The sequence below is a fragment of the Triturus cristatus genome, chromosome 8, assembly GCF_964204655.1.
Source record: "Triturus cristatus chromosome 8, aTriCri1.1, whole genome shotgun sequence".
NCBI lineage: Eukaryota > Metazoa > Chordata > Amphibia > Caudata > Salamandridae > Triturus > Triturus cristatus.
The window spans coordinates 741,122,839-741,149,840 of record NC_140591.1 but is presented as its reverse complement, the minus strand read 5'-3'; the positions used below and the strand labels follow the sequence as shown (position 1 = coordinate 741,149,840).

General features: G+C 45.0%; 2 protein-coding genes across 3 annotated transcripts in view; both read left to right on the top strand.

The window, feature by feature from the left end:
• The window catches only part of LOC146804999 (arylsulfatase H-like), a 641,615-nt gene that overhangs the window by 352,996 nt on the left and 261,617 nt on the right, over window positions 1-27,002 (top strand). The gene's annotated exons all lie outside the window — the stretch shown is intronic.
• LOC146805000 (uncharacterized) lies at window positions 819-24,630 on the top strand. The gene is made up of 3 exons (XM_085620660.1): window positions 819-1,328; window positions 21,915-23,094; window positions 24,542-24,630. The coding sequence occupies exons 1-3, from the start codon at window positions 819-821 to the stop codon at window positions 24,628-24,630; spliced, it is 1,779 nt and encodes a 592-aa protein (XP_085476786.1).

Here is a 27,002-nt window from a genome sequence, read left to right as displayed (position 1 = left end):
ATGCCAGCTCTATCTTACAAGCATCCAATGGTACAAAGGTTCTCTTTAATATCGTGAGGGACATTTCTAACCCCGGATGGCTGGCTAATAAAGTGCAGGCCTCACAAAATCTAGGTGATGAGATCACCACTTTCTTTGACGACGGGGTCGCCAAAATTGTGGGGGGGGGGTTGATCAGGGTATCACTAGCACCCTTTCACTTGACGAGGAAGCCCGGACTGATATATCTCTCGAGCTCTTTCAACCCCTTACTGAAGAGCTCTTTAACAACATCACCCAGGAGGTATCCTCTGGATCACCCCTTGATCCTTCTTCCTCACAAGATCTGGAAGGAGTATGGTCCTGACCTATTCCCATGGTTGCGACAAATATGCTGCCAATCCTTGAGTGAAGGAGTAGTCCATGAGGGCTGGAAGCAGGCAGTGGTAACCCTCCTGCTGAAGAAGCCATCCCTGGACCCAGCAATACCATCCAACTTTCGACCCATTTCCCTCTTGCCGTTCACCATTAAGATCTTGGAAAAGATGGTTAGCAAGTCCCTGTCATGTTATCTTGAAGAAAACCATCTATTGGACAGGAACCAGTTTGGATTTCGGCCTGGTCATGGAACGGAAACCGCTTTGACAACTGTGTTGGACAAGTTACGAATGCGAGTTGACAACGGTGACTCCTCGGTGTTGGTGTTACTGGATATATAGGCCGCATTCGACACAGTTAGCCATGCGGTACTCATAGCAAGGCTGGAGAGACTGGGGGTGAAGGGCTGTGTCCTGAAATGGTTGCAATCCTATTTGTCGAATAGACAACAGGTGGTAACCATGGCGCCATTCGCCTCCCTCAGGTCTCCGGTCCGCTATGGAGTGCCGCAGGGCTCGGCAATAAGTCCAATCCTCTTGAATGTCTATCTACGCCCTCTGATCCCCATTATAAAATCTCATGGGATCGACCTGGTCAATTATGCCGATGACACCCAACTGGTGTTTTCCCCGGAAGGGAAGCACGCGGTGTCTATGGACACCTTCCAGGATTGTATGTGCCAAGTCTCGGATTGGCTGAAGGCTAAATCCTCGCAGTTCAATGGGGGGAAGACAGAGCTGCTGTACTACTCTGCAGTAAGAATGTCTAAACCCCTATCGTGTGAGTTCAGGCTTAGGCCGGAGGACGATCCCCTAGTGGCAACAAAAACAGTTCGCAACCTGGGTGTTATGGTGGATGAGAACCTTCAGATGCAATCTCAGGCCAATAAAACAATCAGCATCTGCTTCGTCCTGCTAAGAGCTCTTCGGCAGATTCTACCTCTTCTACTCAGCGAGGCTAGACCCCTGGTGGTTAGAAGCATAATCCTGAGTAGACTGGACTATTGCAACTCCCTGTATTTGGGTGCCCCCCAATACATCTTGCAGGGGCTGCAAAGAGTCCAGTCCATGGCAGCCAAACTAGCTCTTAATAGACAGCGTAGCTCCCCTGCTACACTGGCCCTGAGGGACCTCCACTGGCTGCCCATCAGAGACAGAATCAGTTTCAAGTCTCTATGCATGGTATATAGAGCACTACATAACATAGGCCCGATAGCCCTGCAAGAGAGATTCTCCTGGTACAAGCCCAAAAGACTTCTTCGATCAACTAGTCAAAGCCTGGTATCTACTGACAGAGTCAAGGTGGCCAGGATGGGAAGTAGGACCTTTGGTACAGCAGCATCATGTCTCTGGAATGAGTTACCTCAAAACATCAGACAAGCAGACTCCCTGATAGGTTTCAGGAAGAGTCTCAAGACCTGGCCATTTGCAAGGAATAGGAAGTAATACACCTGATTAATAGTTCAGCCGGTTCTCATTGACCTAATCCATCATGGTCTCTAAGCGACAGGATACCCGTTGGGTGACAGCTGCGCTATACAAGAAGCCTATACAATACAATACAATACAATACCTCGTCCCGAGTGACCATGGGCTCCTGTGAAGCGAATCCTCCCGAGGCGTCTTCGCGATCCCTTGCCGGCTGGCTTGTGGGTCCCCTGAAGACTTTTCTACAAAACCAAAGGGCTCCCCTAGTTGTTCCAGGCCTGCCCTGACTTACCCTTACTGGGTGAGTCCCTCAGACCTTGCTGGTCTGCACCGCTGACTTTCTTCACTTTCCACGAGACTTGCTGTTGCCAAGGCTTGTTGGCTCCAATCCGGTTGCCAACACCTCAGTAAGCTGCAGACTTCGTGGGACACTCCGAATCCAGCTCCTGGTCATCATCAATGCCTCCTGGACCTCGAGGCTGAGGAGTCAAGACAACCGTGATCACCTGAAATCACCCGAAGACTGTGGGCATCCATCTTCCTGGGCCCGGGTCACTGGCAAGGTCTTCTTTCTTCAGAATCCATCCTGGGATTCCACCGGACACTCCTCCTGTCTTCACAAGCAGTAAGTCTTCTTTGGCTCCCATTGAAAATGACGCCGCAACCCGACACCAAAAGACACCTATGCACCCGGCTTCCCTGGGTGAGGTAACTCGTGCACTCCAGTGCTCCTGTGTGTGTTGGCTCTAGAACTACTTACCCTGTTAGTGACTTGCTTGTAGACTCTACCGAAGTACCCTAAAACTTAAAAATTACAACCGCGACATGCTCCATTGAAGTCTATTGGGATCCGCGGCTGTGTTCTCACACTGCATGCGTCTCCCTTTACTTACCTGCCTTGGGTGGATTCGTGAGGCCCCAGCGCTTCTGAAGACCTTTCTCAAGTCATTCTTCTTATACCTCTTTTTTAGTATATGGTCTGGTACGCCCCTAGGGCCCCAGCCACATAAGTGCTTAATTGGTTGTGAAACATTGATTTGTGCATGTGTTCCTGACTTCTAATCTCATAAAGAGATTAGTAGAGTGTGTCTAGTAATAAATACATATATATTTTATATATATACCTGTGTGGTGTCTTTTCATTTGGTAATTCAAGAGATTAGAAGGTAAAACAAGCTGCTTTACATTCATCTGAGACTTAGCCTGAGGGCTGCTCTCCACAGCTACCACTAGGATAGCCTTCTTTAAAAGGTTGTCTTAAACCTATCTACCATAAGAGTCGAATTGGACTGGTGCAAGGTGGCCACTTTAACTAGTGACCAGCATATGCCAGGCCAACTTCTCACAATCGGTTTTTCCTCTTTCAGCAATTTTGCGCCCTGTTGCATTGGAGTTAGGCGAAAGGTGTATTCTTAAATTGGGGTATGATGTAGGACCAGAAGCTTGGTTTGTCCCTCTTTAAAATGGACTTTCTTGGCATATGTGTATTTTTGTTGTTGGGTCCACCGCCTAGCATGTATGGGTATTTTTCCTCTTCTGGTTTATATACGCTGATCCCCCATTTTGCAAATTGGTCCTTTTCTTTCATGATCATTTGGACTATCATGTTGTTTTTCCATGTTAATATTGTCAACTCTCTTTTTGTGTTGCTGCTCAAAACCATGAATTGGACTTGAGTTAAATCTTCTCTCGTGGTGGATGATAACTCTGGGATGTGTTGGAGAATTTGTAGAATGTTAGCCCTATTTAGTATATCAGAACTTACACGGGATGAATATTCAGGTGTAAGGATTGTGATGTTATCCTGTTATGTTATGTTATGTTATGTTAATAGTATTTATAACGCGCACAGCTGCCCCAGCTAAGGGGCGTCCTGGCGCGCGACAAGGTATAACACAACAGATACTAACACAGAACGGAGACAGGGGGAGCAATTAAAACAAAAAAGTTTTTAATGATTTCCAAAACAACAGAAGATCATCGATTGCGCGGAGCTCAAGTGGAAGCGAATTCCAAAGCGCTGCAGCTTTTATCCGGAAAGAGCGCCCACCAACTCGGCAAAGCTTGAACCTCGGGACTACTGCAAGCGCTTGACCCGAAGATCTTAACGAGCGGGTCGGTACATATCCGGACAAGAGATTCGAAAGAATCTGAGGGGCAGATCCCTTCAAAATTTTAAAAGCCAGACATAAAACTTTAAAATGGATTCTCGACTTAATCGGCAGCCAATGTAATGCTCGAAGAGTGCTGGAAGCCGAGCATGACCTAGGCAAGCCGACAATGGCTCTAGCAGCGGCATTTTGAACGCGCTGAAGACGAACAATTTCTGCCTGATTACTCCCTATCAGAAGCGAACTGGCATAGTCCAGGCGAGATAAAACTGTTGCCTGGACCACCATCTGCCTGCTAGGGGGGTCAAAAAACTTAAGGACAGGCCTTAAGCCCCGAAGGACTCCAAAACAGCATGCTGCGGTTTTCTTGGTGTGCCCCACAAAGCTGAGAGTAGAGTCCAATCACACTCCCAGATTTCTCAACTCCATAACCGGAGTTGGAGCCACACCAAGTTCCGGCGGCCACCATCTGTCACCCCAGAGATCCCTACCCTTCCCAACGATCATAACCTCGGTCTTCTTAGCGTTAAACTGGAGACAGTTGGCAGTCATCCAGCTAGCCACCTCCCTCAGTCCGTTCTGGAACTTGGGGGCGTCCACATCGGCATCCCCACTGATAGTAACCGCCAGCTGAGTGTCGTCAGCATATGAGACCATATACATGCCCCATTGTTTGACGACATCAGCCAGCGGTCTCACGTAAAGATTAAATAAGGTGGGACTCAGTGAGGATCCCTGCGGCACCCCCAAGTCCAGAGGATGGAATTTGGACTGATAAGGAGGTGTAGCAACGCAAAAAGACCGATCGTCGAGAAAGGAACGGAACCACTGAAGGGCCGACCCCATCACGCCAATCTCTTCCAAGCGGTGCAGAAGGATACGGTGCGAGACCGTATCGAAGGCGGCGCTCAGATCTAACAACACTAGCGCCGCCGTCTGTCCCTGATCCAGCACCGAACGCAGATGTTCAACCATGGCGAGAAGGGCAGTCTCCGTCCTGTGCTCAGCCCGGAACCCATTCTGGGTGTCGTCCAGAATGTTAGCTCGGGTGAGATGGTCGGTGAGAGCCTGATTAACATGAGCTTCCATCAGCTTATCCTCCAAATCCCTTTGCACATGAACTCTTTACCTTGTGGTGGAGGAGTATGTTTCCGAGCAGTGATTATTTATTGTAGTTTCCTTGTTCTCTTTGCCTCCTTTTGCACCTCTGTTGCTTTTTTATGCACTACTCTTGCAACTTTCTGCACCCCTCTTGTCTGTTTCTGCAGATCACTTGGGGCTTTTTACACCTCTCTTGCCTCTTTCTGCACCTCTCTTGCCTTTTTCTGTACCTTACTTGCCGCTTTCTGAACTTCTCTTGCTTTTGTTCTGCACCTCTCGTTTTTTCTACAACTCACTTGTCTATTTTATCACTTCTCTTGCTTCTTTCTGCACCTTTGTTGCTTCTCGCAGCACTTCTCTTGCCTCTTTCTGCACTTCTCTTGCCTGTTTCTGCACCTCTCTTGCCTCTTTCTGACCTCTGTTGCTTCTATATGCACCCCTCTTGCGTCTTTCTGCACCCCTCTTACCACTTTCTGCATCTCTCTTGCCTCTTTTTGCACCCATCTTCCCACTTCCTGCACCTCCCTTGCCTGTTTCTACACCTCTCTTCCCTCTTTCTGCACCTCTCTTGCTGCACCCCTATTCCCTCTTTCTGCACATCTCTTGACTGTTTATGCAACTCTCTTCCCTCTTTTTGCAGTTCTCTTGCCACGTTCTGTACCCCTCTTCTTTCTTTCTGCACCTCTGTTGCATCTGTCTGCACCCCTGTTCCCTCTTTCTGCATCTCTTTCGCCTGTTTCTGCAACTCTCTTGCCTCTTTCTGCACTTTTCTTGCCTCTTTTTACACCTCTGTTGCATCCTTCTGCACTTCTCTTGCCTCTTTCTGCACTCCTCTTGCTTCTTTCTGCAGCTCTTTTGCTTCTTTCTGCACTTCATTTGCTTGTTTCTGCACCCCTCTTGCCTCTTTCTGTACCCCTCTTGCCTCCTTCTGCAATTCTGTTCTTTCTATCTGCACTGCTCTTGATTCTTTCTGCACCTCTCTTGCAAATTTCTGTACCCCTCTTGCCTCTTTCTACACTTCTCTTGCCTCCTTCTACACCTCTGTTGCTTCTTTCTGCACTTCTAGTGCTTCATTCTCCACCCCTCTTGCCTCTTTCTTCACCCTCTTCCCTCTTTCTGTACCTCTCTTGCCTCTGTCTGCACCCCTATTCCCTCTTTATGCTCCTCTTTAACCTGTTTCTACAACTCTCTTTTCTCTTTCTGCACTTCTCTTGCCTCTTTCTGTACCTCTGTTGCTTCTTTCTGCACCCCTCTTGCCTCTTTCTGCACCCTTCTTCCCCATTCGTGCACCTCTCTTGCGTCTTTCTGCGCCTCTCTTGCCTTTATCTGCACCTCTTTTGTCTGTTTCTGCACCTCTCTTGCTTCTTTGTGTAACCCTCTTACCTCTGTCTGCACCTCTGTTGCTTCTTTATGTAGTTCTCTTGCCTCTTCTGCATCCCTCTTGCCTCTTTATGCACCTCTGTTGGTTCTTTCTGCATTGCTCTTGCTTCTTTCTATACCTCTCTTGCAAAATGCTGCACCACTTTTGTCTCTTTCTGTGCTCTTCTTCCCTCTGTTGCATCTTTCTGCACCTCTCTTACCTCTTTCTGCACCTCTGTTGCTTGTTCTGCACTTCTCTTGATTCTTTCTGCACCCCTCTTTCTTCTTTCTGCACTTCTTTCTACACCTCTTTTAATTCTTTCTGCACCTCTCTTGCCTCTTTCTTCACATTTCTTGCATCTTTTTGCACTCCTCTCGCCTCTTTCTCTACCTCTTTTGCTTCTTTCTGCATTTATTTTGCTTGTTTCTACACCCCTCTTGCCACTTTTGGCACCTCTGTTGCTTCCTTCTGCACCCCTCTTGCCTCTTTCTGCACCTCTTTTGCCTCTTTCCATACCTCTTTTGTTTCTTTCTGCACCTCTCTTGCCTCTTTCTGCACCTTTCTTGCCTCTTTTTCCACTTCTCTTGCTTCTTTCTGCACCTTTGTTGCTTCTTGTAGCACTTCGCTTGCCTCTTTCTGCACTTCTCTTGCCTGTTTCTGTACCTCTCTTGCCTCTTTCTGACCTCTGTTGCTTCTATATGCACCGCTCTTGTCTCTTTCTGCACCCCTCTTACTTCTTTCTGCATCTCTCTTGCCTCTTTTTGCACCCATCTTCCCACTTCCTGCACCTCAGTTGCCTGTTTCTACACCCCTCTTCCCTCTATCTGCACCTCTCTTGCTCTTTCTGCACCCCTGTTCCCTCTTTCAGCACATCTCTTGACTGTTTCTGCAACTCTCTTGCCTCTTTTTACAGTTCTCTTGTCTCCTTTTGCATCTCTCTTGCCATGTTCTGTACCCCTCTTCTCTCTTTCTGCATCTCTGTTGCATCTGTCTGCACCCCTGTTCCCTCTTTCTGCGCATCTTTTGCCTGTTTCTGCAACTCTCTTGCCTCTTTCCGAACTTTTCTTGCCTCTTTTTACTCCTCTGTTGCTTCTTTCTGCACTTCTCTTGCCTCTTTCTGCACTTCTCTTGCCTCCTTCTGCACCTCTGTTGCTTCTTTCTACACCTCTAGTGCTTCATTCTCCACCCCGCTTGCCTCTTTCTTCACTCTTCTTCCCTCTTTCTGTACATCTGTTGCCTCTGTCTGCGCCCCTATTCCCTCTTTCTGCTCCTCTTTAGCCTGTTTCTACAACTCTCTTGCCTCTTTCTGCACTTCACTTGCCTCTTTCTGTACCTCTGTTGCTTCTTTCTGCACCCCTCTTGCCTCTTTCTGCACCCTTCTTCTACCTTTGTGTACCTCTCCTGCGTCTTTCTGCCCCTCTCTTGCCTTTATCTGCACCTGTCTGTTTCTGCACCTCTCTTGCTTCTTTGTGTAACCCTCTTGCCTCTTTCTGCACCTCTGTTGCTTCTTTATGTAGTTCTCTTGCCTCTTCTGCATCCCTCTTGCCTCTTTATGCACCTCTGTTGGTTCTTTCTGCATTGCTCTTGCTTCTTTCTATACCTCTCTTGCAAAATGCTGCACCACTTTTGTCTCTTTCTGTGCTCTTCTTCCCTATTTCTGCACCTCTCTTGTCTCTGTCTGTACCCCTGCTCCCTCTTTCTATACCTCTTTTGCCTGTTTCTACAACTCTCTTGCCTCTTTTTGTACTTCTCTTTTGCTCTTTCTGCACCTCTGTTGCAACTTTCTGCACTGCTATTGCCTCTTTCTGCACCTCTTTTGTTTCTTTCTGCACCGCTCTTGCCTCTTTCTGTACTTTTCTTGCCTCTTTTTCCACTCCTCTTGCCTCTTTCTGCACCTCTTTTGCTTCTTTCTGCACTTCTTTTGCTTGTTTCTGTACCCTTCTTGCCTCTTTTTGCACCTCTGTTGCTTCCTTCTGCACTTCTCTTGCCTCTTTTTGCACCCCTGTTGTCTGTTTCTGCACCTCTCTTGCAAATGTCTGTACACCTCTTGCCTTTTTCCGAACCCCTTTTTCCTCCTTCTGCACCTCTGTTGGTTCTTTTTGCACCCCTCTTGTCTGTTTCTGCACCTCTCTTGCAAATTTCTGTACACCTCTTGCCTTTTTCCACACCTCTTTTTCCTCCTTCTGCACCTCTGTTGATTCTTTTTGCACTGCTCTTGCTTCTTTCCGTACCTCTCTTACACATTTCTCCACCTCTCTTGCCTGTGTCTGCACTTTTGTTCCTTCTTTCTGCACCTCTTTAGCCTGTTTCTACAACTCTCTTGCCTCTTTCTGCACTTCTCTTGCCTCTTTCTGTACCTCCGTTGCTTCTTCAGCCTTCTTCCTTCTTTCTGCATCACTCTTGCCTCTTTATGCGCCCTTCTGTCCCCTTTGTGCACCTCTCTTGTGTCTTTCTGTGCCTCTCTTACCTCTTTCTGTACCCTTCTTGCCTCTTTCTGTACCTCTTTTGCCTGTGTCTGCAACTCTCTTGCTTCTTTCTGTAACCCTCTTGCCTCTTTCTGCTCCTCTGTTCCTTCTTTCTGCATTTCACTTGCCTCTTCTGCATCCCTCTTGCCTCTTTCTGCACCTCTGTTGGTTCATTCTGCACTGCTCTTGCTTTTTTCTGCACCCCTCTTGCAAAATGCTGCACCCCTTTTGCCTCTTTCTTTACTCTTCTTCCTTCTTTCTGCATCTCTCTTGCCTCTGTCTGCACTCCTGCTCCCTCTTTCTATACCTCTTTTGCCTTTCTATACTCTTCTACAACTCTCTTGCCTCTTTTTGTACTTCTATTGCCTCTTTCTGCCCCTCTCACCTCTTTCAGCACCTCTGTTGCTTGTTCTGCACTTCTCTTGCTTCTTTCTGCACCTCTCTTGCCTCTTTCTACATCTCTTTTGCCACTTTTTTCACCTCTTTTGATTCGTTCTGCACCTCTCTTGCCTCTTTCCACACCTCTCTTGCCTCCTTCTGCACCACTGTTGTTTCTTTCTGTACTGCTCTTGCTTCTTTATCTACCTCTCTGGCAAATTTCTGCATCACTCTCGCCACTTTCTGTATTTCTGTTGGTTCTTTCTGCACTGCTTTTGCTTCTTTCTGCACCTCTTGTGCCTGTCTCTGCAACTCTCTAGCCTCTTTCTCCACTTCTCTTGCCTCCTTCTGCACCTCTGTTGCTTCTTTCTGTACTTCTATTGCCTCTTTTTGCACCCCTCTTGCCGCTTTTTCCACCTCTGTTGCTTCTTTCTGCACTTCTCTTGCTTCTTTCTGTACCTCTCTTGCTACTTTCTGCACTCCTCTTGCATCTTTCTGGACCCTCTTCCCTCTCTCTGTACCTCTCTTGCCTCTTTCTGCACCCCTGTTCCCCTTTTCTGCATCTCTCATCCCTATTTCTGCAACTCTCTTGCTTCTTTCTGCAGTTCTCTTGCCTCCTTCTGCATGTCTGTTGTTTCTTTGTGCATGTCTCTTGCCTCTTTCTGCACCCCTCTGGTCTGTATCTGCACCTCTGTTGGTTCTTTCTGCACTGCTCTTGCTTCTTTATGGACCTCCCTTGCAGGTTTCTGCACACCTCGTGCCTCTTTCTGCACCCCTCTTGCCTCCTTCTGTATCTCGGTTGCTTCTTTGTGCACCTCTTTTGTCTGTTTCTGCAAATCTCTTGTCTGTTTCTGTGCCTCTTTTGGTTCTTTCGCACTGCTCTTGCTTCCCTGCACCTCTCTTGTAAATTTCTGCATTACTCTTGCCTCTTTCTGCACCTCTCTTGCAAATGTCTGTACACCTCTTGCCTTTTTCTGAACCCCTTTTTCCTCATTCTGCACCTCTGTTGGTTCTTTTTGCACTGCTGTTGCTTCTTTCTGCACCTCTCTTACACATTTCTCCACCTCTCTTGCCTCTGTCTGCATCTCTGTTCCCTCTTTCTGCACCTCTTTAGCCTGTTTCTATAACTCTCTTGACTCTTTCTGCACTTCTCTTGCCTCTTTCTGTACCTCTGTTGCTCCTTTCTGCATCCCTCTTGCCTCTTTCTTCTGCCTTCTTCCTTCTTTCTGCACTGCTCTTGCCTCTTTCTACACCCTTCTGCCCCCTTTGTGCACCTCTCTTGCATCTTTCTGTGCCTCTCTTGCTTCTTTCTGTACCCTTCTAGCCTTTTTCTTCACCTCCTTTGCCTGTTTCTGCAACTCTCTTGCTTCTTTCTCTAACCCTCTTGCCTCTTTCTGCTCCTCTGTTGCTTCTTTCTGTACTTCTCTTGCCTCTTCTGCATCCCTCTTGTCTCTTTCTGCACCTCTGTTGGTTCTTTCTGCGCTGCTCTTGCTTCTTTCTGACCCCTCTTGCAAAGGTCTGCACCCCTTTTGCCTCTTTGTTTACTCTTCCTTCTTTCTGCACCTCTCTTGCCTCTGTCTGTACCCCTGCTCCCTCTTTCAATACCTCTTTTGCCTTTCCCGCAACTCTCTTGCCTCTTTTTGTACTTCTCTTTTGCTCTTTCTGCACCTCTGTTGCATCTTTCTGTACTTCTATTGCCTCTTTCTGTACCCCTCTTACCTCTTTCAGCACCTCTGTTGCTTGTTCTGCACTTCTCTTGCTTCTTTCTGCACCTCTTTTGTTTCTATCTGCACCTCTCTTGCCTCTTTCCACACCTCTCTTGCCTCCTTCTGCACCACTGTTGTTTCTTACTGTACTGCTCTTGCTTCTTTATGCACCTCTCTGGCAAATTTCTGCATCACTCTTGCCTCCTTCGGTACTTCTGTTGGTTCTTTCTGCACTGCTTTTGCTTCTTTATGCACCTCTTTTGCCTGTCTCTGTAACTCTCTAGCCTCTTTTTCCACTTCTCTTGCCTCCTTCTGCACCTCTGTTGCTTCTTTCTGTACTTCTCTTGCCTCTTTTTGCACCCCTCTTGCCGCTTTCTCCAAATCTGTTGCTTCTTTCTTCACTTCTCTTGCTTCTTTCTGCACCTCTCTTGCTACTTTTTGCACCCCTTTTGCATCTTTCTGAACCCTCTTCCCTCTCTCTGTACCTCTCTTGCCTCTTTCTGCACCCCTGTTCCCCTTTTCTGCACCTCTCGTCCCTGTTTCTGCAACTCTCTTGCTTCTTTCTGCAGTTCTCTTGCTTCCTTCTGTACCTCTGTTGCTTACTTGTGCATGTCTCTTGCCTCTTTCTGCACCCCTCTGGTCTGTATCTGCACCTCTGTTGGTTCTTTCTACACTGCTCTTGCTTCCTTATGGACCTCCCTTGCAAGTTTCTGCACACCACTTGCCTCTTTCTGCACCCCTCTTGCCTCCTTCTCCACCTTGGTTGCTTATTTCTGCACTGCTCTTGCTTCTTTATGCACCTCATTTGTCTCTTTCTGCACATTTCTTGTCTGTTTCTGTGCCTCTGTTGGTTCTTTCCGCACTGCTCTTGCTTCTTTCTGCACCTCTCTTGTAAATTTTTGCATCCTCTTGCCTCTTTCTGTACCCCTTGTGCCTCCTTCTGCACCTCTGTTGTTTCTTTCTTTACTTCTCCTCTTTCTTTCTGCACCTCTCTTCTTTCTGCATCCCTCTTGCCTCTTTATACACCCATCTTCCCTCTTACTGAACCTCTCTTGCCTCTTTATGTACCCCTGTTACCTTTTCCTGCATCTCTCTTCCCTGTTTCTGCACTTCTCTTGCCTCTTTCTGTACCCCTCCTGCCCCTTTCTCTACTCTTTTGGTTCTTTGTGCACCTCTCTTGTTCATTTTTGCCCCCTCTTGCCTCTTTCTGCACCCTCTTCCTTCTTTCTGCACCCTTATTTCCTCTGTCTCTACCCCTCTTGCCTCTTTCTTCATCTCTTCCGCTTCTTTCTGCACTTCTCTTGGCTCTTTCTGCACCCCTCTTGCCTCTTTCTGCACAACTGTTGGTTCTTTCTGCACTGCTCTTGCTTCTTTCTGCACCTCTCTTGCACATTTCTGTAAGCCTCTTACCTGTTTCTGAACCACTCTTCCCTCTTCCTGCACCTCTCTTGCCTCTGTCTGCACCCCTGTACTCTCTTCCTACACATCATTTGCCTATCTCTGCAACTCTCTTGTTTTTTTCTGAGCTTCTCTATCCTTTTTCTGTACTCAAATGGGGAGTGAAAGCTGTCAAGTTTAAAGGTCTGCGTGCTCTTGTGACTAAGGTATATGTCTACTTGAATATGTATTCTCACATGTGTTATGCATCTGAAGATGGTAGCTTACAAAGCGTGTAACTTCTCCTATAGGTGGTCCAATCTAATCAGAGCCCCTCAAATATATTATTGAATACCCATGTGCCCTGTATTATGAGCAGAATGAAATACATACCCCTTTTTGTACACATATTTACAGAGTATGCTGTTTGAAACACAGGTGTTCAAGTATTTGTATGTTTATTTTTATGTAACATGTCACTAGGTAAAAGCAGAGACACGCATGCATACCTTCACATACTTGGTCTGACTTACAACAGTGATATGCTTAGGGTTGCTGTTTTATATTTGGTAGGCCTAACATTCTGAGCAGTCGATTAATAGTGAACCTTCAAGAGAAAAGTGAGGTTTAATACATGTTGGGAGAAGGTTAGTGATTAGGCTACTTTGTATACGTCTGTTGAAAGGTACAATCGAAGTAGACCTCTTTATACACCTCTGTTGGTTCTTTCTTCACATCTCTTGCTTCTTTTTGCACCTTTCTTCCTCTTTCTGGACTTCTGTTGCCTCTTTCTGCATTTTTCTTGCTTCTTCTGCACCTTTCTTTCTCTTTCTGCACCTCTCTTCCTCTTTTTTCACTTCTCTTGATTCTTTTTGCGCCTTTCTTCCTCTTTCTGCACATGTCCTACCTATGTAGGAATAGTTAGAAATTTGCATTTAAAAAACCTTAGAAATTCACTGGAAAATTACATCTCTGATGACATCATCCACTTAATATCTGATGCACCTCTTCACACCATAATATAACCTTTGATACACCCACTCTAAAATACAGACTAACAGTCTCGAAACCATAGACACACCAATACCAGTCAGTACATACCCACTCACTGATTCATAGGTGTACACCCATCCACTCACTCACCCATACAGTCACTCCTTCATGCAGTCACTCATCTCTACAGCTACTGATATATGAAATCATATACCCATACAGACACTCGCACACTGCCGCTCACCCATAGAGTTACTCAAACACCTAGTCAGGCATGCAAATAATCAATCACATTGCCATTTACTCACCTATACAGTTATGCACACACCACCTCACTTATTCATACAGATACCAACACATACTTACTCTCTTTTACAATCACTGACACAAGCACACACTCATCCATACAGTCACTCTCACAATCCTTACTCTCACATATAGTCATAGATATATTCTCCAACACTTACATATACTGCCTACATATGTAGTTATTCACACATATATCACTGAGATGTCCAATCACTCACGAACACAGCCATACGCAAACTCACTCACCCATACAGCCCCTTGCAAATGCACTTATGAACCCATCGAACCAGTGAATCACCCACTCACAGATCCATGCAGGAAATCACACCCCTCATCCACCCACACAGACACTCGGGCACCCCTACAGGTACACAGACAACCAATCATCAACCCATACAGACACTCATGTGCTACTCACCAACTCATGCAGCCACTTACACACAATTGACAGACTGATACAGACATTCACACGGATTAGTCATTAACCCATGCATTCACTAAGACACGTGCCATCCCTCACTTGTACAGTCAGTCACGCACCCACTAAGTCATCCATTCAGACACTTATATACCTACCCATTCTTCAATACATCTTGGAGTATATATATAAATAACATTCCTAAACTTTTTAGAAACACTCGGTCACTGGATGATGTCATCCGTGATGTCATTTGAGATGTCATCAGTGATGTCATGCATGATGTCACTGACCATGTCACGAGTGATGTAATATGTGACATCATTAGCAGTGCATTGCGGGTGCGCGAGTTATAGTTAGCTCAGCTAACTATAACGGTCCAAATTTCGCTGGTTTTGTATGAGTGAAATGTCAGCCTAACGTCCCTGAAACCTGTGTTTTTTTCAGTGAAAAAAAATAAATATATATATATATATACACATACATACATACATAAATAAATACATATATGAAACATAAAAAATATTAACAAATATACTGCAAAACATCAAATAAATTACCAAACAAATCAATTCTAAAAATATTTTAAGTCCAAAAGAGAGATTTACTAAAAATATTATAAAAAATAAAAACGATGTATATAAACAAATGATAATCATAATAATAATAATAATAATAGATATATTTAACCAATATTAGGAAAGGTATTGGAGTCTGGGAATAATAGATATACTTTTCCCACTCCTGTTTATGCAACAGTAGTGAAAGCGTAGGCTTTCAGAGGGATTACATTTACTATTTTCAGTCCAAACAGGTCAACAGTAGTAAAGTATTGGACATAGGAGAGGTAAGATTTACTATTTCACCTCTGGTTTGTGAAATAGTAGAGAAAGCGTTGAAGTTCAGAGAGGCTACATTTACTATTCACACTCTAGTTTCTACAACATTAGGGAAAGCCTTGGACTTCGGAGGAGTAATATTTACTATTTCCACTTCAGTCTTCCAACAGTAGTAAAAGCATTGAACTTCGAAGGGTTAAATTGACTACTCCCACTCCAGCCTATGCAACAATGGGGAAAGCGTTGGACTTCGGAGCAGTAAGATTTACTATTCCCACTCCAGTCTGTGCAACAGTAGGGAAATTGTTGGACTTTGGAGGGGGTAGATACAATATTCTCACTCCAGTCTGTGCAATAGTAGGGAAAGCATTGGACTTTGGAAGAGTTACATTTTCGATTCCCACTCCAGTCTGTGCAACAGTAGGGAAAAGGAATAGACTTCGGAGGGGTAACATTTACTATTCCCACTCTAGTCTGTGTAACAGTAGGTAGAGTGTTGGACAGTTGGAGGAGTTTAAAGTTACTATTCTCAGTCTAGTCTGTGCTATAGTAGGGACAGCATTGGACTGTGGAGGGGTTAAATTGTACTATTACGACTCCAGTCTATGCAACCGTAGGGAAAGTACTTCACTTTTGACACAGTACATTTTTTAATAATCCTATTAATTTTGAACAAATTTAAAGCTCTTAGTATGAACGTTACTAACGAACCCCTCACAAAAATGCAAATTTCTATTTATTTATTACTTAATCAACTTCCCACACTATGCCCATGCAAACCTAGCAGCCTACACTCAAAATATAGCTAAAATAAATAACTATAGAACAATTCACATAATTGATAATTAATGCATTCATTAAAATCAATTATTTGCTAATTAATTACTGCTTAATTATTGTCCCTCCCTATACCCCTACAAACATAGCAACACACAACTAAAATATAACTGAAATATATCAGTATTATGGAATTCTGAATTGAATAATTAATAATAAATTACTTGTTAATTATTAATTAAATAACTTCCAACCTTATATCCCTACAAACCCAACAGCCCACGCCTAAAATATAAAGTTATTACACACAATTACATAATTAATCAGCAATTAAATCATTAATAATACATTAATAAATAATAGTTACTGCAGTATTACTTATTAAACTTTCCATTCTACACACATAGAAATGCAGCAGCACACACCTAAACTATAATAAAAAAATATAGTTATTACATAAGTTACATAATTAATAAGTACTTAAATATTTAATGAAAAATTATGAAATAATTAATAATATCTTATTACTAAATTAACGTCCCACCCTATACCCCTACAAACATAGACGCTCACACCTAAAATATAACAAAGTATATAATTATGCCACAATTAACATAATTAATAATCAATTAAATGATTAGTAATACATCAATAATTAATTGCTAAATAATTATTACTTGATCAACTTCTCACCCTATACCCATACAAACCCAGCAGTCCACACCTAAAATATAATATAGCAGAAACAATATTTGTTACACAATGTAGTTAATTAATAAACTATTAAATACAAAATCATTAATTATTATCTAATTAACTTCTCAGCCTGTTCTCCTACAAATGTAGCAACTCGCACCTAAAATGTAAGTATATTAAATCAATATTACATAATATACATAATAAATTACAATCCCATAGGTACTTAAAAATTATTAAAGATTGAATAATTAATTATTACTTGATTACCTTCCCATCCTAACCCCCACAAACCCAACAACCCAATACAACACTCTAAATTACTATTAACAATGAAATAAAACATTCTAAATCACTTAAAATGGCAAACTATTTTAAAAAAAATTAATAGCAGTTATTCAAACAATACTAATCCATAAAATTAATATATAAACTTAAACACATTCAATTAATTAAAAAACTTAGGGCAAGATGCATTAAGCGTTTTCTCCTCGCAAACGGGTCGATTAGCAGAATTGGCCCATTTGCGATCACAGAAAATGCTTTTTTCTATGCATCAAATCCAATTTTGCGATTTGGTAACCTGTTACCAAATCCCAAAATGGGTTTGCGATTCCCTATTTGGAAGGGGCGTGTTTAGGGTGCAACTTCCAAATAGCGAATCCTAACAGTATGCATGAGTGTTTTGTCAAAGCGGTCGCAAAAAATTTGCATATTACCACCTACTTGAAGTAGGTGGTAAGACATTCGCAAATAGGAAGGGGCCCCAAGGGACCCCTTCCCCTTTGTGAATGTTTGTATGTCCTACAGACCACTGTCTGCTCTTTGTGAATGTTTGTATGTCCTACAGACCACTGCCTGCTCTTAAAAAATGAAAAAGAAAACTTTTCATTTTTCTTTTTGTAAAGCATCTCGTTTTCCTTTAAGGAAAACGGGCTGCTTTACAACAGAAAAATGATTGCTTTATTTAAAAGCAATCACAGACATCGTGGTCCGCTGATCTCAGCAGGCCACCATCCCTGTGATTTTTGCGATTCCTATGTGTATGAGAGTAGGATCTGCACTTATGTTGCCCCCACTTTTTGTCTGATGTATACACTGGTTTCTGGCTATAGTCTGGCTGGGACCCTGCTAATCAGGGCCCCAGCCTCTCTGTTCTCTCTAAACAACTTGGAGTGCATATTAGATGCACTAGTGATTCGATACTGTGGTGCCTTATGCGCCACTAGTATATGGTACTTTAGGTACCAAGGGCATAGGTACTTCACAGGCCTATCAGCGGTTGAAGCATGTATTATGCCACCCCTGGGAAGCAGGCTAAATCTGACACCACAGGCCTGCTACTGCAGCCTGGGTGAGGTAGTGTTAGCACTCCTCACTGAGATATAGGTTCCCTATATCTCACCATACACACACATATAAACCTATCAGTCACCCCTAAGGCAGGCCCAATCAATCCCGAGGGCAGGGTGCTTGGTTTCCATGTGAGGGGGTGCCTCTGCCTAAGCAGGGCCCCTCTGCAGTCCTCAGAGTCTATTCTCTGTGGCTGTTTGTGGATGCGGTTTAACCATATACTCTTAAGTGCATTATAACCTTGTGGTAAATGCTAACTCTGGGATGACTGCATCAAAACATGTCGTGTTTGGTGTCAAACGCTTTGGAATCATACCCCCACACCAGTAACTGGTGTGGGAGTATGATCCCACCCTTCTAGAGGGGTAGACATGTACTCACTGTGGAAACACGGTAGATTCCTGAAAGAGCCCTGGCATCAAAAAATGTTGTAGTGAGGGCTGAGATTTAGATACATACATTGCTGTGTTAGAAAAAGCGCGTTAGATGTAGAAAGCCATCTTGCAACTTTTGCTGCTTTTGCACACGACACTGCAGATACATGTTATTTTTTGAAAATTGCTTGCTCGCCTTTTCTTCACATGAGAACTGTCTGTTGTTCACATCCCTAGACGTGAGCTGCGACCTTGGTCTAAACATTGTATAAAGAAACAGTCTGGGTTGCCAGACAATGCATGTTTTTGAGTTCAGGTTGATCGGCCCACTATTTAGCCATAACACGCACACAGCTGCCAAATATCTGAAAGTCGAGAGCCTTTAATATTGCAGTCTGCATGTCTTACACACACTTTCTGGAGAAGAGCTTTCCCAGGAGCAGAGCAAAGCTGATCCTGTGATGTGATTCAACTAAGCTGATCTTTACGGTATGGGGTTCCCCATTCAAACCTAGAGACCTTCTATTAGTCTAATAATATTAGTTTACTAGCGAAAGGAAGGTGGCTGTATGCCACTGTCATTTGTAATATGATCTCTCCTTTCATTTTCTATGGTATTGTAACAATGCTGATGGTTTTAATTCTAATCATTTGTTTGCTTGTGTTAGCCAAAGTACTGCATCTTAGGACACGTAGTTTTTAAAATAAACTTTTCAAACTTTATCGTGTCTCTGATTACTCTTGTTGTGGACTGATATGAGAATAATAATTAACAGGTATTTCTGATTCCCACCATTCCTGAGAGTACTCTAAGCCACTTGTTCTGGGTTGTCTATACATTGGGACCTCCGATAAAATACGGATAACGAATGGGACACTGATGCTGGTCAGATAGGGGTTCTGGGTTCTGAGGTGAGTTTTTGGGACACCACAATTCAATGAGGTCCGGGTTTCCTGTGCATCGTTCTGTGCATGAGCAGAATCCTTGCAACATGGCGCACCTAACGTTTGGTCTTTTGATTTGAAACGCCTTAGTAGTGGTTATATTAGTCCACGACACCCTCACTCTTGTTTCCGGATAACGTGAGTGACGGATTTTACCTACCTGTTGGTTGCCTAATAGGTTCTTTCAAGCTTCTTAATTAAAAAGGTTTTCTTATATTGCTGAACCCTTGTGCTACTGTAAAATCCATTGTTGTTCTTCTCTGTCTCCTTATGGCGGTTGAAATTGCAGCACATAGTTGTACGCCTTTGCGGCGTCATTTGACGTAGTATGGGGTACCGGACGATGGAATGGCCATAATTTTTGTGGTGAGTGCGAACGCGTCCCACCCTTACCAGTTGTTTTACTCTTTTGTGACGCTGCCGGCAGTGAATGCGGATGATAACACGTTTCACTCGTATACTCACACATGGGTCCCAGCAAATTATACGCCATATAGGATGCTGGAGATTCCCCTTTCAGCCTGGCAGCATAGCATTTGGTTTAATGGCACCCTTCCCCATGTGGTTGCACTGGCTAGGTTAGGACCTTTGTCAATTCCAGGGGCCACATGGCCGGTGCTAGCCGGATTTACTCCTCACCCCCGCTATTTGACTATTGCGGTGGATGAACTGCATACACTCCATGCAGCCCTTATTACAGTATATAGAGCTTTAGTACAATACGTTTCGCGCAACGTGCAGGTGGGGGCACCTGCTGTTGCGGGACTACCAGCTGGTCACCCTGCGGTTGTTATTAGCCCCGTCATAGTTGATTCAGTGATGGGCAAGCGCCCCCAGAATAAGGATGATTTGCCTTATTGGCTTGCCGAGAAATTTGACCAACTGGAAGCAGTTTTTCCACACTACCGCTATGGAGAAACACAGAATCCTCACCATTAGTTTGCCGAAAGACTTAGTCCCAGAAGTGTCCGATTGTGACAACTGGGGTAAGGTTTTTGCCGCGGTCTACTCGAAGTGCTTTGGCACTCCGTCTATGGCTGTGCTTCCCTCCGTAATTAAACATGTTCAAGATAATCACGGTCCGGAGGCGGCTGTAGAGTTGGGAATGCGGCTTGTCGGAAGGTTCGACGTAGTTGCCTCTCTTGTCCTTGGTAATCTCAAGGGAGATGCGGTACAATTCCAAGTGGCTAATGGCTTAACCCGCGTCGATGAACTCGATAAGCCCAAAGAGTTGCCTAAAATTATTGCGGAGGCTTATAGAACTATTGGCCGCAGTAGTTTAGGGGTTAAATCGACTATAGTCATTCCTGACTTGATACAACAAACTAAGGTGAGCTCGCCTGTTAAAGACGATCATCCGACTTTTCCAAAGCAGAATTGGCGGACAAAGAAACAGGGAAAGCAGCAACAGAAACAGGGGTCTCGTCCTGCGTCTCCCGTACAGCCAACTAGTGAATGCACATACGATTTGCGCGATCGCACTAGTATTAGGTCACCTGATAGATTTCAGGTTCCTGAACAACGCTCTCCTCATTCTTCACAGGAAACATCGGCCTCACAGTCTGGTGGCGGAGAACGTGGCAAGGGTCGGGGTGCCCAACAAGGACGTGAGCAACCCTGTCAGGCTGACGGTAAAGGCAAGCAAGACGAGTTTGCACGTCCCCAGTTTCAGAAGAAGAAAGTTGCTGCACTAACAGCGAGATATGCCACAGATAGTGAGAACGCAGATTCGGAACCTGACATGGGCACTAACGCTGCTCGACAGCACAGAGGAGGTTACAATAGTGCGGCAAGCACTGCGTCCATATCTGGAGGCGACTGCAACTGACACGTTCATTACTGTAGAAACTGCTGACACTAGAGTGGCTTCCCCTGATAGACTATATGATATAGTCCTCTTAATTGAAGGTGACATACAACGTACTATCCAAGGGATTTTTTGGGATAATCTGACCTCTTCCTATGACATTCTTTTAGCAGAGGCAGACTGCCCCCCAGCTTTCATTTTAGATGCTCCTAGAGGGGAGGAGGTAATCCTCCCTTCCTTTGCGCACACAGTGCCAAAGGAACACGCTAAAAAGTTTGCAGAGGAGTGGGCTCAGGTGCATGCTCCGGCTTTGTATCGTACTCAAGTGGGCTGGGATAAATTGTCCCCCAGCCATGAGATTCCATTACGGTCTATGCCCCAGCCACAGCCCCAATATCCCATGCGTCGTGAAGCTAGATCTCACGTCGCAGACATCCTTGAACAATTGGAATATCAGGGTGTTATTAAAACATGTGTGTCACCAATGAATAATCCTTTATTCACTGTGACGAAGCCTGATGGGTCGTACCGCCTAGTTTTGGATTACCGGCATTTAAACTGTCATTGCCGGACATGCGCGGTACAGAATACCCACAGTTCTGCTCTCGTCGATAGTCTCGTGAGAAAAAGGTTTAAAACCACGTGACATTTTCAATGGCTTTTACAGCCATACCCTGTACTCTATTAGTAGTCAGTGGACAGCGTTTACTTCTGGCGGCAAACAAAAACAGTTTAGGAGATTAGCCATGGGCTATAAAAACAGCCCTGGCGTCTTTGCCGCATGTGTTGTCTCTCTGTTAGAGAGCATTGACCCTGATGCGTACTCGTATGTTGATGATATCTATCTCACAGACGACGAGTTGTGGCCGCATCTGTGTCGCGTTGATCGTATCATTGTTATGTTTGCAGACTTCGGTTACAAATTCAACTTTGCGAAGTCTCACATTGCAGAGTATATAGTGTTGTTTTTGGGCTACGAGCTCAACAATGAGGGTCGAGGATTAGCTCCTCACTTTCTGGAGAAGTGCGCATGCTTGCGTGCTTCAACAACACTGACAAAATTACAGTCTTTGCTGGACTTTCTGAATTTCGGTCATACGTACATTCCCGATTATGCCCAGCGTATCAAGCCGATGTATGCCTTGGTTCAACCTACTTTTTCCAAATCCAGCTGGCTGCCAGAGCATTCAGCTATTTTGCAATCTTTGCAAGCTGATCTTCTTGCTTCAAAATACTTACTGACGCGTGATAACCGCACTAACCTGGTAATAAGAATTGTGCCTGGCGCAGTGGGTTTCACGTACTTGACGTTCAATGAGGGCAATACCGTCCCCATTGCATACAAATCACACCTGTACACTTCAGCTGAACTGCGCTTTTCCTTGGTCGAGAAAGTTTTAACAGCAGTGCAAATGGCGATTCTTGAAGAACGAGCGCTGTCGCAAGGAAAACGCATGTTGGTTGTCACACCATATCCTGCCCTAGAGGCAGTGACGAAAGCAAGTGTACCCAATTCTAAAGCTTTGCATCCACGTTGGATACAATGGGCCACTTCCTTGACATCGCCCGATGTCTCCTATATCTGTGATGCATCATTACAGACTCAGGAGTATTTACAGTATGAATGTGTTCATCCTGCTCCTCTGTCTTTGCTCCTGCTCGAAGATTACCATTGTGTCATTTACACTGACGGTTCGGCGCAACCGGCGACTGGATCGAAGAATGCCTATTCAGCGGCCTGCGCAATTGTGGCGGGTACTTTCGTAAATGGTGAATTCCAATCTGATGTCGTGCATACGCAGTCATTGGGTGATTGTACCGCACAGTTGGCGGAGCTCCATGCTCTAGTGCTTGCACTGGAGTTTGCTGATCCTCGAGTCACTACTCTTATAGTCAGTGACTCATTTTACTGTGTTCAGTCCTTCAACGACAATCTATTCTTTTGGTCGCAAAATGAATATCGTGATTCCAAAGGTAGCACAATTAAGCATAAAATGCTTTGGGTTCGAGTGGCAGAACTTAAAGAACATCTGCCTCTCGGGAATGTAATTCACACTCTTGGGCACCAGCGAGTGGGTGTCCACGCTGTCGGCAACAGCTTAGCTGACGAAGCAGCGAAAACAGCAGTGGCGACATATCTAGTAGCAGCAGTTACAAGATCCAAAAGTAAGATCGATGATGACATCTTGGCAGCTATTGCTGCAACAGAGAAAGGAAGTAATTACCCGAGAGGTTTCCCTTCTCTTTACCATTATCACTTAAGTCCTGATAACGTCCCATTAGTGAGAATTAACGACGTTGGTGACAGATTAATTCCCAACGCGGTCTGCAGACCATCCTTGATAACAGCAGCTCACGAGGGTATGGCCTCTGCCCACGCTGGCATTGCAGCAACTGTTACTCTGTTACAACAACGTTACTGGTGGCGCGGGTTATATAAACAGGCTCTCACTTATGTTCTTGATTGTGACATTTGACAGCAGATTAAACCTTCAACTGATGCGCGTCCACCACAAACTCAGTTGTACATATCCAATAAACCACTTGGGTGTGTTTATCTGGATCACTGCGGTCCTTTCTCCTCTGATACTGCGTACAAGTATATCTTAGTTGAAGTGGATTCGTGCACACATTTTCTGTGGGTATGGCCACAAAGGAGTGCTGATGCCCGTACTGTCATCAGGGATTTGCGTGTCTTTGTGGGAAGTTTTGCGTGTGGTTCCTTTCATTCTGATCAGGGCCCTGCGTTCGCCTCTAAGGCGTACAAAGAAGCCATGAAAAATGTGGGGGTCCAAGTCAAATTTTCGTCTCTCTACCGACCTGAGGGTAATAGTGTGGTGGAGCGAATGAACCATGACTTAAAGCAATCCTTGACAGCTAGGGTTTTAGGCACTGGCCGGAACTGGTTAGCCCATTTGTATAATGTCCAACGTGCACTTAATAATCTCCCTAGAAGGTCTCTGGGTGGGCGGACCCCACACATGATGCTCTTTGGCATAAAAATGCTAGTGGGAATTCCCTACATAGTGACTGTATCACAGAGAGTAGTCTGCTGTAAAAATGTACTGTTTACACCCCCGCATGGGCGGCTGGATGTGTCCATCTGACCTTTGATTCCAACCTTGAAAGCAGAGTTCAACAAGATGAAATTTTTCAAAATTGCGGGCTCCGGCCTCGTGACCTCCTTCCAAACTATTTTTGGTGTGATACCGGCATTTTTTCATTCTATTTTTTCCAGCGTCTTTGGCGGTCTCCCGTTGATTCTCGCCCTCGTGGCTAGGGTGCTGTTGTTGGTCTGCTTACTACGCAATGGCTGCACAATTTGTATCACACGACAGCCTGTCCCGACTGCTCCATCTTCGTAACCGGATGCTTGAATACTATGTAACATTACCACTGGCATTGAGCATAGCCTATGGATTGTTCTTCCGGTTTTCCTACTTTACATGCGTACAGCCTGTTTTTCATTGCCTAGATTGTCCATTCGAATGGGCTCTGGATTTGTGCTTGTCAAACTCGGTGTCTCCTGCCCCGGATTATGATCAACTAATGAGTCCCTTAGTGGCTCATGAGTTGGACTGTTCTGGCGTCAGGATTATGGCACATGGAGTCCTAGGGAATTGGGACATCGGTACGGCTGCATATGACTTCCTGGAAAGAAGTTATCTTGAAGAACACGCCAGTTGTCCTCTGATTGTGCTGGAGGCCCCACTTGTTGAAGAACATGTATGTTAATTTGCCTTACTAGACTGGATGGCGGACTCTTTTACAGACCATTCCAATGACTTCCTCTTGGAAGCTGTGGCTATTTACTGTGCCTATACATTGATGGATTAACTTGGATGTCGTCCAACTTTCCTTCGAACACACATTTTCTTTTTTTGGGGGTTTTTGATTCGACATTTCGGGCTCTCTGAGCCTTGCCATTAATTTTTCGATTCAACTTTTTTTCCTTTTATTGTTTTTTTTCTACTCTTCTTCTTCGAACCTTCACTGCCACTTATATGGATTTCCAATTCGTGCTCTTAGTTCTGTTCTGTCGTACTTGAACTCTGTGGCACTTGATTGTATCCCTATTTACTAGTGGTCCGATCAAGGGGGGGTGTAGTGTGGGCTGCGATTTAGATACATACATTGCTATGTTAGCATAAGCGCGTTAGATGTAGAAAACCATCTTGCCACTTTTGCTGCTTTTGCACACGACACTGCAGATACATGTTAATTTTTGAAAATTGCTTGCTCGCCTTTTCTTCACATGAAAACTGTCTGTTGTTCACATCCCTAGACGTGCGCTGCGACCTTGGTATGAACATTGTGTAAAGAAACAGTTTGGGTCGCCAGACAATGCATGTTTTTGAGTTCAGGTTGATCGGCCCACTATTTAGCCATAACACGCACACAGCTGCAAATACCTAAAAGTCGAGAGCCTTTAATATTGCAGTCTGCATGCCTTACACACACTTTCTGGAGAAGAGCTTTCCCAGGAGCAGAGCAAAGCTGATCCTGTGATGTGATTCAACTAAGCTGATCTTTACGGTATGGGGTTCCCCATTCAAACCTAGAGACCTTCTATTAGTCTAATAATATTAGTTTACTAGCGAAAGGAAGGTGGCTGTATACCACTGTCATTTGTAATATGATCTCTCCTTTCATTTTCTATGGTATTGTAACAATGCTGATGGTTTTAATTCTAATCATTTGTCTGCTTATGTTAGCCAATGTACTTCATCTTAGGACACATAGTTTACAAAATAAACGTTTCAAACTTTATCGTGTCTCTGATTACTCTTGTTGTGGATTGATTTGAAAATAATAACGAACAGGTATTTCTGATTCCCACCATTCCTGAGAGTACTCTAAGTCGCTTGTTCTGGGTTGTCTATACATTGGGACCTCCGATAGAATACGGATAACGAATGGGACACTGATGCTGGTCAGATAGGGGTTCTGGGTTCTGAGGTGAGTTTTTGGGACACCACAATTCACTGAGGTCCGGGTTTCCTGCGCATAGTTCTGTGTATGAGCAGAATCCCTGCAACAATGTATGCCACCAGCACAGACACTGGGCTGCCCTTCTGCTGCTGACCGAAACTCGCAGTGGAGGAGGCCCAACAATAGGCATCCTGTCACAGGGAGGTGTCACCACCTTCCAGGCAGGTTTTGGTGTATTGGGGCTGGATGGGTGCCCTCCTTGAGTGCTTTGAAGTCCTGCACTGGGGGAGCAGTAGGCTCCTCTGTACATATGCCAGCTCAAACCGGTCCAGGGGCTACCTGCCCCTGCTCTGGCATGAAACTGGACAAAGGGAAGTGGGTGTAACCACCCACTCCCCTGACACTCCCAGAGGAGTGGTCATAGAGCTAGTCCCTCCCTTTCTTTTAGTATAAGATAGGGAACCCTTGTCATTGCAAACTCGATATCTCTGGATGATACTCTACAAGAAGAATCCTGGACCTTTGACATTCCACTGCCTTTGGATGACTAAAGAATCTCCCTTGGAGTCAAGGAGTGACTCCCCTACAAGGCAGGCACCAAAACTTTGAATCAAAGGTTGCAAACTTTCCCACTCCCGATGGAGTCCGAAGTCCCTGCAGCCCCAGAAGTGGATTTCCTGACCTCTCGATGGCCATCATGAATCCCCAGCAGAGCTGAGGTGAGTGGACCAAACAAGTGACAAGGAACAGCAATACCCGGGTACCGTGCACTATTTTCAAGTGCAATCCCTTCACGACATTCTATGAACTTGTGCATTGGCCCATGTATGGTCCAAGCATCCAGCAGGATTTTCACTGAAGATCAGAGGCCTACCCTGTCCTGAGTGACCGTGGGCTCCTGCAAAGTGAATCCTCCTGAGGCGTCTACGCGATCCCTTGCCCATTGGCTTGTGGGTCCCCTGAAGACTTTCTCATCAAACCAAAGGACTCCTCTGGTTGCTCTAGGCCTGCCCTGACTTACCCTTGCTGGGTGAGTCCAGCAGACCTTGCTGGTCTGCACCGCTAACTTTCTTCACATTCCAAAAGACTTGCTGTTGCCAAGGCTTGTTGGCTCCAATCCGGTTGCCAATACTTTAGTAAACTGCAGACTTTGAGGAACAATCCGAATCCAGCTCCAGGTCATCGTCGACGCCTCCTGGACCTCGTGGCTGAAGAGTCAAGACACCTGTGAATCACCTGGAATCACCCGACTACCGTGGGCATCCATCTTCCTGGCC